Source organism: Stomoxys calcitrans, chromosome 2 (genome assembly GCF_963082655.1).
Source record: "Stomoxys calcitrans chromosome 2, idStoCalc2.1, whole genome shotgun sequence".
Lineage (NCBI taxonomy): Eukaryota > Metazoa > Arthropoda > Insecta > Diptera > Muscidae > Stomoxys > Stomoxys calcitrans.
Genome location: NC_081553.1, coordinates 194,032,549 through 194,052,144, shown reverse-complemented (window position 1 = coordinate 194,052,144; position 19,596 = coordinate 194,032,549). Strand labels below are relative to the sequence as shown.

Sequence of the window (19,596 nt, the reverse complement as noted above, 5' to 3'; positions counted from 1 at the left end):
TACCCATAAGCATAGAAGAAAAAGCGAATTGCTATCAAATAATATTAAAAAAATTAATAAAATCTCAATAAAAGTAAGTAAAGTGTGGTCGTATCATTTAAATTTTTTCTATTTTTATCATTCCTTCATTCTGACAGTTTACTTTAAAAAACTAAAAACAGGGATAGCTTTAACAGCATAATTTTAAACATTTAAAAAAAACATCAACGTCTCCAATAACATGCAAAAGTTCTTGCAAAATAAATCAAATTTACAAAAATTTAACCAGCTGCTCAAATAACACTATTTTGTGGATCTGCCTTGTCTTATGCACTACGTTGGCACTAATTATGTTTATTTTGTAAAATGTCAAATAGGCCAAAGAGAATATAACAAATGACATGATAACATGACAACTAAGATTAGTGTCAAAAAGAGGAGACAAATGAGGACTAAATAAATTCCACCAAACAGAATCACTAAATTCAAGAAAACAGGGACCATTTAAGGCGCTCAAAGACATATCGAAAAATAGTGGTAGCAAAAAAACCTTTTGGTCACAACATATAAATTAAAACAAATTGAAAAAAGTGATTCTGTTTCTCCAACTAAAGTCTGAATTCTATATTTTTGCGAATATAGTATTTTTGCTGCGTTGCCTTTTTGCTGTTATTCTGGGTTCCCATTCAAGAGTGGAAACTGGAATCTTTAAAAGTCTTCTAAAAAAAACATAAAATTTGCATTTGATATTTCAAATCATTTTGAGTGGCAATAATAACTTGGCCTTCTACATTGCGGTTTACTTTATCCTGGGAAATTTCTAAAACTGTTTATTTTTGAAATGAAATGAATGTGTCCTGGTTCAATGCTTTTGTTGGCTCCGTTATCAACAATACAGTGACAACTTGTGGATCGGCCGCCACACAAATCTACAGTGCTTATCAACAACAACGTTTCCAATTGCTGGGAAACTCATCTGCGCTGAGTGTATTGCAGGCCACTGTTGCTGCATTACATCCGAAGGCTGTCTATATACGTTTAGTGGAAAAATCGGCTGAAGCCCTGGAGCATTTGATATACGCTGCACTTGCATACTTTTTAGTATGCTTCGCTATTTACACATTAATCTTCCGATACAAAGGATTAAGTCAATTGCGCCTGCCATGGCCCGTCTCAAGCACTGCCAAAAGGGTACTCTTTGTTACTTCACATCCCGATGATGAATGTATGTTTTTTGGGCCCCTCATATATTCGTTGACGCGTCAGGAAAAGTGTGAGGTGTATTTGCTGTGTCTTTCGAATGGTGAGTCATTAAGTGGAATAGAAAATTGCAACGTTTTCTAGCTCAGCTGTTAGAGGCTACTATGGCGACACTTACAAAAACAGCATGGACAAACATATCCTGTTTTTTTTTAAGAAATAACACATGTTCTTATCGTTATGTCAAAGGTAAAACCAAAAGCAAAAAAGGAAAATTTATGATATTAATTTTCCTTTTTGCCTTTGGTATTACCATTAGAACTGTCTAACATCGAACCTTGGCATGCTCCCTTTTGGGAGCAATGTCCTTCCGATGAATAGACTCAAGTGCTGAGCAGAACACGTACATTGCTTTGAACCTTCTTAACGAATAGGTAAAGTTTCTTGTTTAACGTTTTTATTTTTAATTTCCAGGAAACTATGAAAAGAAATCATCACAGCGACGAGAAGAGCTCTGGCATGCTTGCACTCATCTGGGAATAAATCAGGGCAATATTATACTAGTCAATGCAACCAATTTACCCGATGATCCAAATGTTGATTGGAAAACAGATGCCGTGGCTACTATTATTCTAAATACGGTAGAAACGTTAAGCATTCAGGCGGTTTTCACATTTGATCGTGATGGTGTCAGTCAACATCCTAATCATTGTGCTGTATATTATGCGGCTGCTTCATTATGTTTAGCTAATTTGTTACCAAAAGGTGAGTATTTCATATGCATATGCCTGGTTGGGGGGTTTTGGATAAAGCCAGATCTAAAAATAGTATTAATTTTTTTTTCGAAAAATTGGATTTCGAATAGGTTTGTATATCAACCGTGCATATGGAAATTACTTTCAATTCTAAAATTTGTGATATCAAGCTTTTATATCAAATCTGTTGTGGTTAGATAAAATTGCAGACCTTCTCAAAGTTTTACTTCCAAACTTTCGTTATTTGCCTGGGTCAACAGGTAGTTTTAGGGGTTGGTACCCTATTTGTTTTATGGCCATATTATGCCAGACCCGCGTTTACTCACTCTTAACCGTTCTAAATGATTCCCTTTTTTTATTTGAAAATATTTTATTTTCAATTGGTCGATTATTTGAAAGGTCATTAATATCCGATTAATCGAATGTACACCTCAATAATCACCGAAAAGATAATTACTGCCGATCTTTCTTTCGCAAGAATTTTCTGAAGTGTTAATACCCCTATGTTCTGTAGCAGATTTATAATTGCAGCTACTTCGTATGGAGCATTCCACAACCTGTTAGCTCGCCCAGTAGCTCCCAACAGAGCTTTTGGTGATGACGATGAACTTCACATGAATCAGAGTTTCAACCCGAGTGATGGCACATATTGTCTTGTCTCCTTTCTTGTGTACGGGACATAGTATGTATGCTAAGGTTCCAATCATCGAGTACACGTTGTTTTTCTAGCCAAACTGAGAAGACGTATTGCTGAATAAGCCTCATCAGCATGTCGCCTGCCGTATTAAATAGTTATGCTCGCAGCCCTTCGGCTCCTGATGCCTTGTCCTATCATAAGCACACAATCTGTTACAAGATTTTCTTCTTTATCCCTGCAGGAGAAAATGCATGTACCACTGCAATCAATTGTTTCTTTTTTTCTTTTAGTTTTCGGAGTTTATGTGGGCTTCTAATCATCTTGATCTGTGAAAAAGACTTCTCCTGTTTTTCTCTCTTCTCCGCTTCTGCCTTCGGTTGTTACTGACTACATAGCTGCTTTATGCACCGCATTCTTTAGTTGCATTTCGACACTCTTGGAAATGCCAATAATTCATTGGAAATGCTTTTTTGAACCTAAATTACGGATTTCACGGACTTTTTTAGGAGTGGTCAAAGTTTTGCCATCGGCGTAAGAGTGCTTTCTTGACACAATTGGGACCAGTTGATTAAAGTAGGTAAGGTTAGGTTGGAGAGCACGCGACTGGCAGAATTTTCTCAGAGACCTCTGGTTCTTTATGTTCGCCCTAGAAGAAGGTCTTTGACAGCGTCCAGAGCGATGTCAAAGTCCTGAAGTTGCAATGAGCAGTCAGGATGCCTTACAACAATCCAAAGTCATGCTTCTTAAGCCTCGCGATAAGCCACGTCCTGCGTTGCGAAATACCTTGCCACATGGTATTTCGCAACGCAACCTACAGCCCCAGCACACGCCTCATTCGAGAAGTCATCGTATAAGCAGAAGACGTTCTACGATTTTCGGCAATCAGCGATACATTCCATAGTTTAAAGAAACTAATCAGATTGTACGTTTCTCACTACGCTTAGACGGGTGCAAATCTTCGCTGCAAAATGGTCATGATCTGTATTGATTTCGCTCCTTTCTAGTAACAGCGTGATCAATCTGGTCTCTCGTCGTTTGTTAGACTAAAACCAGTAAGGAAGGGCAAAAGTCGGGCGGTGCCGACTGTATAATACCCTACACCAACTCTATTAGTACAATGTGGGACCTATATCCAATTCTGAACCAATTTTGATGGACCTCGGCGACAAATATGTTCAAACTGTAAAACTACGGTTGACAAATGACAACATTATGGCAAATTACCCAAAATCTGACGAACATATACATGGGAGCTATATGCAAAATTTTGGCAAGATTGGTCAAACAATGCGCTTGCAGTGGCTCTTGGGGTGAAAACCTGGCGATATACATACATATATGACAGCTATATCTAAATCTGAACCGATTTCCATGAAATTCACAAGTAATATTGAGAGTCAGGAGAAAATCCCTCCTGCCAAATTTCGAGAAAAACAATTTTATTGCAATATTACTGCAAATCGGACGAACATATATATGGAAACTATATCTAAATCTGAACCGATTTTGGCCAAACTCTATGTACATTGTGGTAGTCGTCGAGGAAAGCGTTGTGCAATATTTTTATTCAGATTGCTCAATAAATGTGCTTGCAGTGACTCTATGAACAAGGTGACTGATAAAGTTATTTTTTTTTTCAAACTACATATTTTTCTACACACAATTTAAACCCCCCTATTAGTTCATCCAAATTCTATGCTAATCAAAAAATTAATTTTTCTTATCTACTTGTAGATTGTAAATTTTATGCCTTGGACTCAATTAACATTGTTAGAAAATATTTATCAATTTTAGATATAATTTGTACATGTTTTATGGCGAGGCATTGGTAAGCTACAAAGTAATGCTACCTCCATGTTATTTATTTAAAACATTTTTTTCTTCTATTTCCTCTCTCCTCTAGGTGCATTTTAAGCTGGAAAGAAGCGGCGGTGGTGCGTAGTGCCATGAGGAAACATGAGTCCCAAATGAAATGGTTTCGTTGGATTTACATATGTTTTTCGCGGTATATGTTCATCAATTCCATACGTGAAGTTAATCTAACCGATGTTGAATTGGAAATGCAGATTCACGATAATTAGTAATAAAAGACATATAGCTGACATGCAATGTAAAAACATCAGCCACAACAACAAAACTTAGGACGAGTACAACAAATAATTGCCAAGGAAAATACAACTTTTTAGCAATAATAATAACAATACACACTTATAATGATGACGATGGTGACGAAGAAGACAGAGACGATAATAATAATGGTGATTTTAACACTGATAATGATGATATTGAAACCAAATATACAATATACCTACCTACCATATACATAAATATGGAATAGTAAATGCACCAAATGCAATATTAATCATAATACACTAGATTGAGTAAAACAACCAACTACCTTCATAACAAGAACAGAAGAAACTTGATAGAGAGCTCTCGGAAAGGAGAAAAGGAAACTAGAACTTTCCAAAAGAAAAAAATCCTAGTAGCAGTTATTTTTGGCTAATGTTCCAAGTTTTAGTTAATGCTAAACAGTAACAACAACCCCAACAACACCAATACCAATCATGACGTAATGAATGAATGATTGATTGATTAAAAAGACGATAATAAACATACCGATGATTAAGATGGTGATGCTAATTTGGTTTAAAAAGTAACATGGTGATTTTTAAATGAAGCAACAGCAACAAGAAAGAAACGCTTTAAAAAACCACTCACATACACACACACACACTTAATTATTTATATTCTACTATATATTAATTGACATTTGTATATAGATTTTATTAATACTTTTATTATTATTATTATAATTTTTGTTATGTACACATAGATGCGGTATAGATTACACAAATTAACGTCAAGGTACTGAAGAAAAAGAGTTTTTGTTTTTTTTTCTAGACTCCCTTAAAATTTTGTATAGGGTTAATCAAAAAAAAAAAAAAAAAAAATAAGAAGAAAACTTGTATGTACTATATATACATATGTGTATATAAGGGTCTGAACAAAAAAATATACATATAATGCAAAATTGCTTTATTGCTATTGCAAAATAAATTTCATTATATTCATTTAGTATTGCTGGATTTGATATTAACAATTCATCTCAAAATAACGATATTATGCTTATGGAAGTGAATGTATAACATAGTAGGCCATGATGCATAGGTATAACTTTGAAAGAAAACTTCAAAAAAGTTAATTTTTCAGCGGAGTTTTCTCTCATAAGAGACGGGGCTGCCACCGCTCATCACTGGCGTTTTTAGGACCGTAAAGACCTTGTCTAAAAATATCTGCAGCCCTCCAAAAACTTTTATGAATCTCTGATTCCAAGGAATTCAATGAAGGCTCCTGCCCTGGTGCCCCATCCAATATAGACCCATCTGTGTACACAGAAGGTCTAGGGAAAGATGGGATACGCCAGTGCAAAGATCTCTTTTCGAGAACACAACGTTCAGCGCTTATATAATAATCCACGCCGCATCCCCCTCCCTAAGCAGGGCATACAAATGTCCAAAGTTTAAGGATCGCCAAATACCAACTCCCTCGTTCTTAGGTCGATCTTCATTGATATCCAATATAAGGTGCAAGGACTAAGATCGAGAATGGCATTCAGTGCCGCTCTCTGTGCACTGCCCTTTGCTTCAGATATATGTCGATTAGGTCTGCTTGCTTGCTTTTTCTCGATGTAAGACAGCGTCATAATGATCTCGGGATGGAAATTTCTACACAAAAATTATTTATTGCCATACTTGATGATTTAATTTAGAAAATTGTCTGGTTATAGAACCAGACAATTATAAGTTTTATTTAATTGACTTCTAACTCGGAAACGGTATTTGTAACGGTTACTTTCACCGATAATTATTTTAAATTAATGGGGATTTACATTACACATCATGGTTTTACTCTCCGTGTGTATGTGTTTGCCAAAAACTGTTGTTTTTGTTATTAGTTGCTGCATGGCGAAACAATTAAAGGTGGTCTCATTCGTACAACAACCACAAATCATATGGTGCAATCCGCCATCTTGTCATCAAGCTGATCCTCGTTTTGCCCCCAACACGCAAACAAATTTGGGTGCGTGTGTTTATACGAGTGCGTACATGAGCAGAAAATATGCAAGAAAGAAGATAACAACAAAGAGAATGCCAACCAAAATCTGACATCTTAATACTGTCAAACCTGGTCGACTGTTAACAGCTGCTCGCGTGAGACCACCATTTTAAATCCGCCTTGGTATGCATGTTTCAACTAAGAGGTAGCGTCATCAGCACAACAATAAACTCTAACCCCCAACAAAACTACCTTGAGAGGTAAATGCAGTAAATTGAAATGCCACAGTGTTTTTAGACATAAACTTTGTTTTACAACTTTCCTTCTTCAAATGTATTTTATATTTGTATTTTCATCTTTATAACACTGTATTGTTGCTTATGAGTGAGTGAATTGCTGATTTCATTTAGTAGGACATTTCCTCTTTATAGCTGCTACTATGTTCGTTTCTCACCTTGCAAACCCATGTTTTTCGTGATTAATTTTTTGAAACACTACAAAAATCTCATTAAAAAACAATTTTATTTACATTTTACCACATATAGAGAGGGAATGTTCAACTGAATGAAATCAGCAAGTTTTTTTTGCTTTATAATCTATTATTTATTTTTCGCCGATTACTTTTTTAAGATATTAGATATTAAAGCGATAAAACTTGTTGATTTCATTCAGTAGAACATTTCCTCATTACTTTTGGTAAAACTTTAATAAAATTGATACTTTATCATTGTAATTTGAGTTGTATTTCAAAAAAGTCACGTAAAACATGGGTTTTCAACGGTGAAAAACGAACATAGTACCAGCCATTAAACGGTAAATGCAAATTATCGATAAATTCAAACCAATCCTCTTTATTTTCACTATGACCACGCAACATGATGTGTCATGTAAACTCAGCATTATGGCCCTTTTAGACGGCACATCATGATTGTACTCATCGTGTGTACGTGTTGATTACAGCTTTTGCCAAAAACGGCAATCGATTTTTTTCTTTTCTTTGATTTAATTTTTCATACTTCATTTCTCCTTTTATATACTTATTTGGCACAGAACGTGTTATTCAATATTTGAAATTAATGAGATTTTTTCAATACAAGATATACAGATATACATTCAAATATCACTAGAACGCCAAATGGTTTGTTTAGGTTTTAATGTTTTTTTAAAAATTTGTTTATTTGTTCATATTTCTAATGTTTTAATTTAAAATGTATACGTTTGCAACCATATAATAAGTCAATTTGACAGTATACAGTAGTTTGACAGAGAGTGGCTCTACCTTCTTAATATTACTTGCTTTTCATGGAGCTGCGTTTATAGAGAATGGCATCCCTTCTTTACAAAAGAAAAAAAACAACTCTGACACCGCTGTCAAAATTATCAGTATTTTCTACGTCGTTCGTGTTTCTCTGTCTGCCAAAAGAATTGCAAAAATTAATTTTCGTTGAAATGTAACAAAAAAAATGTTTAAATCGATATTTCGTTTTAGAAAGCATAATAAAGATATTCTAGATATCAAAAACGCAAATTGAAATAAATTCGGTTATATTGAATAAATAAAGCAACAAAACAATTATTCCAATTAGAAAGTGTCCAAACCCAAAAAATATAAAATAAAAAGGTGTGTGTGTGTGTGTAAAGAGTGAAAAAGAGAGGGGCCCAGCAAGTGATTTAATGATGATGAATGGTTAACACCAAAAACAAAAAATAAGGAAATTAAAATTATTCAATAACAAATTTGTATTTTATTTAGTAAAACGGGGCAGAAGAATGTTATTAAACTATTAATGGATATTACAAAAAAACCTGCATTGCTGACATCAAGTTGGAAGGCAAGAAGTAATTATTGATCCAAACTTGCTTGAGTATATTTTTCGAAGTATTTCTGGACGCACAAAAGGTATGTCATAGTAGTCGTGTTTTTATTTCTGCCGCTTGCTGTTCTTTTATCTAGATTAAACAATTAAGCGAGTTCTGTTTTATAGGTACTATGTGGGTTTGGGTTTGTTTCTCAGCTCTTCTCTGTGAGCATTTATTATTTTACCATCATTTATACACAATACATTGACACATTCTCCAGCTGTCGTGCGAGCGACCACCATTCATTAAGAAATTTAATATTAACTACAAAATAATGCAAATCTTGCTCCCCCACACACATACGAGCAACACATAAATACCTTAGATGTTGTTATTGTTGTTTTCCATGTTCAGTGTGGGGGTATTTCCGTAAATACTTGTAAATAAGGGGTTGCTTTAATGTTTATTTTGGCGAATTGGTGGGTGTACTTCTGTAATGTGTTGCAACTGATGTTTTGATTTTTTTTAGTTCATTATACCCACCATCATAGGATGGGTGGTATACTAATCTCGTATTTCGGTTTGTAACATATTGGAATATTGATCTGTAATATTGACCCTGTATTGTTTTATTGCCAGAACATTGTAAGTCGATCTAGACAGTCACTGAATGTCATTGTGACTTCGATAGCGTTTAATCGAATGAAGCTTTGTATTTGCACATACAGATGTCGCTTAAGATTTGGATACATCTTGCATATACAGTCGAAACCGCATAACTGTCATACGCTTTAGTGAAAAATCCCGGTTAAGTGAAACTTGAAGGGAAGAACCATAAATTTTTGGTGCTATTCAATGCAAATAAAACCGCTTAAGTGAAATATCGGTTTACTGACAATACCGCTTAACTGAAAGTTTTACAATTCGAATTTTTCTTTTGTATAACATTTAATTGCGCATAAGTGAAAAACACATTTATATGGAAAACTATCTGGAATAAAAAATATGCGTCAACAATAAAATTGTCAAAAACACAACTTTTCATTGTTATCTCTGTCTGTAAGTTGAAAATTCGGAGCTGTGTGAGCGCCTCGTGAAATATGAAGATGCATAGATATCTGAACTTTAAGAAACTTTTAGAAAAAGATTTTCGTTTCATTATGTTAGGAACTCTGCACAGGTTGATAGATACATTTGTAACTCAGGCCAAAGATTTCTAAGGGTCGCCTGTATTGACAACAACACGCCTAGAAAGTATACTACGCTTTGACAAACTAACAAGAGAAAATATAAGCATACTTGGCTATCAAAGCGGGGATGGTTGGGTTAGTTTGACGTCATGGGCCTGGACGTCGCCAACCACTTTACTCTTTCGGTGGTTTCGTCCAAGAAAATAAATATAAGAAAAGAAAGGAACGAAAGTCATTAGAAAGAAATCTCAATGGGCCACTCTGTTCAGCATCGAAAGACTGTGGAGAGCTGAGTGAAGAGAGGAGATATTCACCCATAATCCAAGTCATTCTCCCCGGCACAGCATATGCTCAAGCGTCTCCAACTCCTACCCCCTCGACCTGACATCGCATGGCCGGTCATGACTCCCACCAATCTAAGGCCACGCTTCCTCAGCTCGTCGGCCACAGTGCCTATGCAACCCTGCAGCAATAGCAGAAATCCACCATCCCAAACAGCTAACACAAAGGAGGGTTCTCCGTCGGCGCTGTACTCCCCCAAAAGTTCGAGACGCTCCCTACATCTCTCGACTTCACGTGAACCGTAGCCTGGACCTTCAGCGTTGCCTTACTATCCACAAAAATCGTTATAGTCTGAGAGGGGTGCTGCTTCTGAATCAGGATCACATCCAAGACCCTGAGGACAGCGAATACCTCTGCCTGAAAGACACTGCCCTTTTTCCTCGGGAAGACAACCTCCAGCAGGAATTATATATACCATCATGAAAGATTTTGTTTTGTTACTACAAACTATAACTGCAGATATTCATGCTGATTTGTTTAAAAAATTTGGCTTCTATTTAAATTTTTGTTTTTACATTTTAACACACTGTTGTTGTTCTTTCGAGACGTATGTATGGTTTCTAAATGATCTTTACCTAGCCACTGGTTAATGGCCACAGTTTCGATTTGTCGTAGACAGCCTATATTTGTATGTCAATAGCTTCAATGGCATGACATATTGAGTAATTTTGTATGGTGAAAGGGAAGGTGGAAGAAAGGGAAGGAGAGATTTGTATTCTAAAATAACAAAACAAAAGTAATGGCTGCACAAAAATTGCTCACGACATCTAATTGAAGTATAATTTTTTTTATTTTTAAATTTGTTCCCCTTTCTATACATACGGACACATACCTTTCCCCACTCGCAGTATCATCTTCAATTGCCCATTTTGTGCACTTGTTGTGTATGTGGGTAATTCTTGTTCATTTTATAGCAATTGCTACCATACTGAGTGGTTATTTATAATTGTTTGTTTTTCCCCTCCAATGTACGCAGTTTTCTGTTTATATATAAATAACTCATGTGTTTTAATAATAACCCAGCAAACCAATCGGTGCGAAACCGAAACGAAATCTGTATGAACTTCGAATGCTACATCCGACTTCGGATCCGAAATCGTAACGAAATCTTTACGAAAGTCGTATGGAGTGATTGTTATGATTTTGGAATGAAACGTCGAAGTTTCGGAGAGAAATCTGAAGAAAAAAAAGAAATTCGAAAAGGGAAATTCTTTGCCGAATCTTCGTATAGAATTCTGAACGATTTTGGAAGAAATTTCGTTCGAAATCGGATGTACCTTCGAAACTTCAAGAAGAGAGCTTGAAAAACAAACAAGACAAGCAGGAGAGAAACATGAAGACGCAAACAAAACAAAATCATATCAAAAATATATATTTTAATGTAGAGAAATGGGAGAAAATATCCCTCAGACCAGGATTTGAATTGCTTGACCATTTTTCAATGCTTGACTATTTGTTTTAACTGTGAATATCAAAGATAAACAAGTAAGAGCAACAGCTAAAGCAATTAAAAAAATATACATTTAACTTGACTTACTATACAAACAGTTAAATCATTCAAAGCAAGCCAAGGAATATGAATTTATTAACAGTGTGTATTCAGTTATATTATGGTGTGTTCTGTGATTCTCTTTCACTTTTCACTTCATATCAATTTGTTGCTATCACGCAAACATAAAGTCGAAATTAATTCTTTGTTGTAAGATCCTTTTTTGGTTTTATCTAAAAAACCTCGTGATGAAAATTTGGGAAATTTTTAAACTTTTTTCACGTGATAACAAGCAGTTCATTTTAGGGGAAAGGTGAAACTCAGAACACACACAATTAAATTTTTCTTTAAACTTGCTCTTTTTTCGACTTGCACGTTTAAAACGTGCTAAACGTGTATTAATCATGTGCTGCGTCCATTTATTTCAAATAGCCAGATCTGGTTAATATTAGGCGCCTACAATTTAGCAATTTAAATCCATACCAGACAAGTCGGACAGAAATCGTTACGAAATCGGTACGAAGATTGTTCCGAAATTGTTCAAACGTGTCGGACATACGACATTTGGTTTGCTGGGAAGTGATGGAATTTTCGCATGTACCTATAAGTGTGGCTGCATCTGCTGCTCGCATTGTTTTTGAAAATTCATTTCACTGCGGCAAACACTTAATTGATTTTTTTCCTTGGAAGTTTTAAATCAAGGAAACAGCCATCCTTTGGTAGTTGAACATGGTATGATCTTGTTGGTTATCTTCCGCAATTTCCATATCTATATGGTTTGCGATAAAAAAAAAAAACAAATAATTTTGTAAGGCAATGACACATGAAGTAAGCGTATTAAATACATCATTATTTTTTTAAATATAGAAAGCACACTATCTATATTTTATTTAACATAAGCTTGATGTTTACGGCATTATATTTATATCTTCCTTTGGAATAGCAAAGACGCTATAGCAGTAGTATGTCATATCTTAACAAAAGTTATATTAAACTATCTCTATAGATGATTCATCATTTCCGTTCGCATGCAATGTGATTGTTTTGACTATAACACACAGATGTTCAAAAGCAAACCTTCAAAGGTATTGTACAACGATTACCTAAGTAGAGGTAAAGAAATTCAAGCACAAGCATTCTTAGTTATAAATAATAGCTTTTTTTTTTGGTGCTGGGTATATGATAAGAATTTTTTTCATAAGCTTGCAAAAATTATCCTGCGTCTCCGTATGCTAGAAACTTTTAATAGTTTTAGGTTTGAAAACTAGCATTGACGGAAGATATATGGAACGATAGAATAAATTATAGTTCACGCCAGATTATAGTTCACGCATGACCCTTTATTTCCTTGTGCGATTTTGATGAAATTTTATATATTGTAGTGTGCGGCCTAATGTACATACCCAGCGCCACCTTTATGTCACTAATATGACTACAGCTACTCTCTCTCTCTCTCTGATGGAGGTTAACCAAAGCCAAGCTGGCTAGAGTTCTTGAAACGAAGCCTCCTTTTTGGTTTTGACTCGGCAGAGAAAAGGATGTGGTTTTGGCGTCTACATAACCCAGAAAAAATATAAAACGATCATCAAAGTTTTAAAGTGTATTTTATTAGACTTTTGGTGGTTAAATGTGTAAGAAGAAAGGGGCTTAAAATTAACTAAATGGAAATTTTGTTGAAATGTTAAAGAATAAACATTTATAAAATTTTAAAGCCTTAAAAGTTAATGTGGTTAAAAGTCAAAGATCTTAAAATACAAATTTAAGCATTTTGAAAGTCTTAAATGTTAAAGCAATATCAATAAAGCTTGAAAAATAAATAAAGAAATAAACAAATTGGAAAACAGAACAAAAATGAAAAGTTATAAAAAATCTGAAAAAAAGAGAAGTTATACAAAATACCTGAAAATAATTAGAAAGAACTGAAAATTGTTAAAAACCTGTGAAGACAACCGAAAGCTAAAATAACACAAAAACCAAACGCAGAAAAAACATAAGCTTCTTCACCTCCGCTGTCCATTGTAGGAACCTCCGACTACTGGGTGACATCACCCCTTTCTTCTTGTATATATTTACGGGACACATACAAAGACTCCTACGGACGGACAGGACTTGCAGACAGTTTGCTTTCCTACGAATAAAAGAAAGAAAATATAATTTATTAATAAAGCGGCTAGGCAGGCAAACATCTTTAGTTCTTTAAACGACGCGACAGTTAATAAGCGCTGTCCTAAGCTGTTAGGTTGACCTCAACCTAGGGCCAGGGGAGTAGCAGTTCTAGCTTTTGGGTGAAAAGGAACCCCTACTGCATATTGTTTTCGCTTTGCGAACTTAAGTCTTTCGAGGAAGAAAAATAAACATATAAAACAGAAAGAAAATACTTTTATTTACGGGAAACACAATAGAGATTGAATACGCATACTAACCACAACTAGACGGACGGAAAGAAAGAAGCGGAAGTTTATTAATATTATTTTCTTTGAAGTTTCTATAATGAATTAAGATTAGAATTATTAGAATTTTAAATTGCTGTTGTCACGATCATTCCTGTTTTGTTAGCTTTTTGTCATCTTCTACTTGTCATTGGAATTTAGCTATGAACTTTGCATTATCCTAATAAATACCCTCCATTTTTATAACAATGAAATGAAATCCTTCTTCGGCTAGTTCTCCTATCACAATGGAGGAGTAGTTGTTAACCTAAGAAAGGGGTAGTGCACCATGTTGTAGAGGGGGATGAGTGGGTCGATTCTGGGGTATGCGGTTGGACATCGGATACCATGGTTGGGGTGGGCCGTCCAGATCACTGAAGAGTATCTCAGTGCACACTGAAGAGCGGATCAAGGCGGAAAGTGCAAGCGTTTCAATGTAGCTGCCTTAATGAGTGTGTGACCCTGTTTTTCTGTTCCATCCATAGCTGGTTTATATTTGATAATTTTTTTGTCAGTTGTCTCTGGACATGGTGTGTTGGCAAGAACCGCGCCCCAGACTGATCCACAGCCGGTGCTTTAAACGCCAAGAGCCAGTGCACGCCAGCACATTGTGTCCACCTTCGCCGTCGAGACAGTTCGGACTCTCCGGGGTCCACGACAATATTAATAACCTGATATATCTGCCATATAAACCGATCTTGAATCTTGACTTCTTGAGCCTCTAGAGGGCGTAATTATTCTCCCATGACATCAGATATACGTGTAAAATTTCGTCTGAATCCGTCTAAAGCATGACACAGATACCCTATAAACCGATCTCCCTATTTTACTTCTTGAGCCCCTAAAAGGGCGCAAATCTTATTCGATTTGGCTGAAATTTTACATAAAGACTTCTACTATGATCTCCAACAATCAATTCGATTAGCATTGCAATTATTTTTTTTATCCTTTGTTTGTCTAAAAAGAGATACCGGGAAAGAACTCGACAAATGCGATCCATGGTAGAGGGTGTACAAGATTCAGCCCACCCGATCTTAGCACGCTTTTACTTGTTAATAATTTAAAATGCATTCCAAAAGAAATTTCTGAAAATTGGTGTCACAATGGAATAATATTGTCTAAGCGAGCCTATTTTAAGCAGCCACTAATTACCCTAACCAACATATGGTCGGGATTATCTCGACTGCGGCTGTCCCAACACCCAATTATTGGAGAAAAATATAGGAAAATACCGATTTTGGAGCGTAGTAGAATATGGAACCAATTTAAAATATAAATAGTGTTGCACATTCTTTTTTGTATTCAATCTGACAGATCCGTTTGTCCATGCTTTAGTGTCCTTGCTCGTCTATTTGCTGTAATGAAACCAATGTCTTTAAACTATCGAGCTGCAAATTGGTGTAGTTGCGCATGGGCCATATATTGATATATCCCCCATGCAAATTAAACTACCGATTCATCATTTGAAACTGCTTATATGGAACATTTTTATGTCATTTCGCTCAATTAAATTTGAACCACGTTTCCTTTCAAATACGGTCCAACTAGGGCCGAAAAAGGTATTTGAAAAAAAAAAAAACTTAAAACCGTGGCCTCTTGAAACTTTAAACATATGTTGCCACTGTAGCGCAGGGGTACCATATCCGCCTATGACGCTGAGCGCGAATCCTGGCGAGACCATTAAAAAAGTGGTAAACTCCTCCAAATGCGATAAAAGGTTGTGAGGTTCTACGCCATGTAAAATCTTCTCTTCAAAGAAGACTCAGCAACAACAAGTAGGCCCCTTATCATTAAGCTTAAACTTGAATCGGACTGCACATATTGATCTGAGAAGTTTGCCCCTGTTCCTTAATGGAATATTCATGGGCAAATTTGCATTTTTCTTGATGGTTGTAATTTTTAACGAAAATGTGTCAGGGGCCGAATTACCGCATACGTGATCGAGTGCGCTTTCGTATCGAATGAAATTTTATCTCGTATTTAATGGATGTTATACCCCTTTTAAAACCATTTATAAATCGATTTTTTATAAATTATGATCGACTTTAAAATTGTCATTCTTAAATTTCAAAAATTCTCTTTCAATAAAGAAATACATAATTCACAATAGAGAGATTTCGGACGGTTTTACTCTTTCACGCCTACGGTAATTTGGCTCCAGTTTGGTTAGTTTTGGGAGCACTCGTTTTTGGCAGCAATGCTCTATGAAGAACTAGAGATAAATTCATTGAAAATTTGGGCCTAGGTTGTATATTCTTGGTTATTGTTAATTAACCCCGACTAATAATATATGGCATTGTGATTTGCGACTTCTAGCTTTGAGCCTAGAACCATTCACAATTACAACAATTATTTCTCTCTATGAAAGACGTTTGCAGCGTGATTAGAGCAGCATTTTTTTCATAACAAAACATCCCCTAGTTTTTTAATAGAATTTTCGGAAATAAAAACCTAAAATTTTATTATTAATGTAAATATAACTTTTCAAAGCCTAGCAATTCATTGATATGACTGATAAATTTACTGCAATATCAAATTGTGGTGAGCACGTACAATCCACAAAAGCAGCGTTTACTAAATACACCCCTAATTATGGATTTTATGGCATTGAGTATTGATTTTTTTTTAAAAAGCAGCACATTTTATAGTTCAAATAAATTGTGCTAATAAAAAGCACACACAGTGTTCCAAAAAAGGGACTACCAATTGGCAATGGGCATGCAACTTTAAACTTTCGCGTATATATGATATAATTCAACCTTAAAAGCTCAAACGCTACACTAAACCATTTACCATTCATACGTTATTTTAACAATATCTAGAAAATAATGTTATCAATGTAATAGTTAAATGACCTTAACCAGCTTTGTCATGAGTATTAAAAATTCCTTTAGCGTTTCATTACGCATTTGTTGTCAAATCTTATCTTCGAAAGTTGTATGCACTGAATCTTTTACAGTCATTGAAAAAAATGTGCGTACATTAAAAAAGTAGGGGAAAAAGTTTATAACTTGGATGTCCAATAGCTCTATAGAACCGTGATTAGGCCAATACTTACTTAAGACTTATAGGCCGGTAGCCCTTTGGTGTCGCATAACTTGCCTAGCCCGGCTTGGGTATAAATACTACCCGGAGTATATGAAAGCCCTAGGCACGCTGTGAAAATAGTGGCCAGATGAGGCGTCAGTTAGTCGGTCTCCTTTTGTAGTAACGCCGGAAATATTCCACCAGGTCCGCGTGACTTGAATGGTTTTAAGCTCCTCATGGAGCGAGGACGTCGAGTGTGAACATCTTTACGGATAATAAAATTGCTATAAGGGCAATAGCAACCAGGACGGTAAGGTCACGAACAGTCTTGCAGTGTAAGAAGGAGATTAACGCCTTCTCTGAAGATAGCAAAATCCGCATCGTTTGGGTGCCGGGCCATAACGGAAGGCCCGAAGACTGCCGTCAATAAACTTGGTTAACCCGAAGCCTTTCGGGTCGGCGCAGTCCGAGATAAGGGCATAGGCGATGCGCATAAAACACTGTGGAACAGCGAAACGGTCGATAGGATGGCAAAAATCCTATAGGGGGATTCAGATCGTAAAAAGGCGGGGCTATTACTGAAAGGAAGTAAGAAGGAGGTCAGTATAGCTATTGGTATCATGACGGGACACATGGGACTACGAGATCACTTATGTAAAAATTTTTATCGTATCTTTATTCCATTTGTAACAAAACGTTGGCTGTAACTGGTCCGAGTGTTAAGGGATCTCTTCCAAATTTCCAAAATGCGGCAAAAAAGCCGCATTTTTGCGTGCAGCGTGGCAGTTGCAATATGATCAGATCCGACCCATACTCGCTGCAACGGCGAAAATGGATGGCAAAAGCGCATATCTGGGCTTAAACCCTTAAATCGGGAGATCGCTTTATCCAAACTCGTCACGGTTGCCTATTGCAAACGGGTCATAAATACGAATTTAATGAACTCAAAATTTCTTATCGAGAAATCGGTATATAGGGAACAATATCAAGATATAGGCCATCATTGAACTTTAGGCTGTAGAGTGATTTCAACAAACAAATGCACCGCTATGTCTACATCGTCTATGAATACCTCGACCTCTGTCATGTACACTTTGTAGGTTTGAAAATGTATGACTTAATGTGTTGCAAATGGAATGGCAAAATGGCCAACTCTTCGGTTGTGAATCGAAAAACATATACATATACAAACATGACTTGTTTCCTTTATTGTGCTAAAAATATTTATTATTAGTTATTAATATTTACATTTTACATTTAAGATATCATTTTCTTCCTTTTACCTCATAGAAATGTTATTATAAAATTGATTTATATTTTTTTTCTTTAGATTGCTATGGCGACATCACCCCGTTCGGCCGATACGATATCTCTATGTTCAACAGTCTCTAGTTGCCCCGATCGCAATGGATTCTATGGTGGATTTCAACGCACAGACAAGCCAAAGGAACCCCTATCAAAAGCACAAATTATCGCACGCGAAAAGAAATGGTTGTATATGATCGATAACTGGTCGTTGTATATGTCGAAAAATTACAAAAAGGTAGGAAATTGTTGATGGTTTAGTTTTTTCCTATATATATGTTAACATCAAAGATGTTTGCTGGGATGTCAGCCAAACAAAAGATTCTTTATATTGGATTTCGATACCAAAAAATTGCTGATTCTATTGATTAATTCATTGACCGCTGTCAGTCAACATTGTCCGCCTGCAACAACAAACAGTGAACCATCATGATTTGTAAGCAACAATATGAAATGGTAATGGTAATGAAATGTAAGCATTTCTACAGCTAACGCAAGGGTCAACAATCCGTATCCACCAGTACCGCAGGTCAACAGCAAACACAGCAAAACGGGTAACCTGACACCTCATGACGACAACAATAACAAAATCGTCAATCAGCAAGAAACCAATAGCAGCACCAGCAACAGCACCAACCAACAGCAGCAGCGCCAACAGCAGCACCAACCAACTTCAACCTAAGTTTAAGATTTTTGATTGAGTTCTGTAAAAGCACTCAAATTAATAAAAACAGAAATTTAGTAACTGTTAACTTATATTTAAAACCCAAGCGGGGTTGGACCTGCTCCAACCCCAATATGCCACTCAAATCGGACATATTTAGCGACCCTAGTAATATGGTGCTCAAAAAAAGTATTTGAGTGAAGAAAACAATTGTGGAGCAAAGTGTCTGGGAGGCCACGCTTACCAAAAAACACCCCTAAACCGGACGTATTTACTTTTGTGTCCCATTTTGGCAATTATGTGACACAAAAGTAAGATTTTTGAGAGCAGAGCACGAGTTTGATATCCACTTCAAACAGGACCTATTTAACAACCATAGCAATATAGGGCTAAAATAAAAGGTATTAGATAGTGAAATAAGTGACAGCAGAGCGGGCGCCGTTATTTGAAAATATAAATTTGCCCATAAACATTCCATTAAGAAACTGGGGCAAACTTCTCACAAATCAATGAGTGCTGCCCGATTCAATTTTAAGCTCAGCTCAATGATACCTGCTTCTTATGGCCGAGTCCGAACGGCGTGCCGCAGAGTCACACCTCTTTGGGGAGAAGTTTTTACATGACAAAGTACCTCACAAATGTCGCCAGCATTAGGAAGGGATAACCACCGCTGAAAAATGTTCTGATGTACCTGCCAGGATACGATGGCCCCCGTTATTT

The 19,596-nt window shown here is 36.0% G+C and overlaps 2 protein-coding genes across 4 annotated transcripts in view; both read left to right on the top strand.

Moving 5' to 3' along the window:
* Positions 1-405: 405 nt before the first annotated feature.
* LOC106088672 (N-acetylglucosaminyl-phosphatidylinositol de-N-acetylase) lies at positions 406-5,231 on the top strand. The gene is made up of 4 exons (XM_013254306.2): positions 406-1,282; positions 1,654-1,944; positions 4,306-4,399; positions 4,475-5,231. The coding sequence occupies exons 1-4, from the start codon at positions 826-828 to the stop codon at positions 4,650-4,652; spliced, it is 1,020 nt and encodes a 339-aa protein (XP_013109760.1). The 5' UTR covers positions 406-825; the 3' UTR covers positions 4,653-5,231.
* A 2,738-nt stretch (positions 5,232-7,969) lies between these two features.
* The window catches only part of LOC106088662 (TBC1 domain family member whacked), a 20,091-nt gene continuing 8,464 nt past the window's right edge, over positions 7,970-19,596 (top strand). Inside the window, exons 1-3 of one of the 3 annotated variants that reach the window (XM_013254292.2) lie at positions 7,970-8,251; positions 8,384-8,530; positions 18,238-18,450. In XM_013254292.2, coding sequence (XP_013109746.2) covers positions 18,244-18,450 — 207 coding nt within the window. In that variant the 5' untranslated portion in view covers positions 7,970-8,251; positions 8,384-8,530; positions 18,238-18,243. Of the gene's footprint in view, positions 8,531-8,803; positions 9,076-18,237; positions 18,451-19,596 lie in introns of those variants that run through there. The other 2 variants (XM_013254291.2, XM_013254293.2) reach the window with 2 other exon arrangements.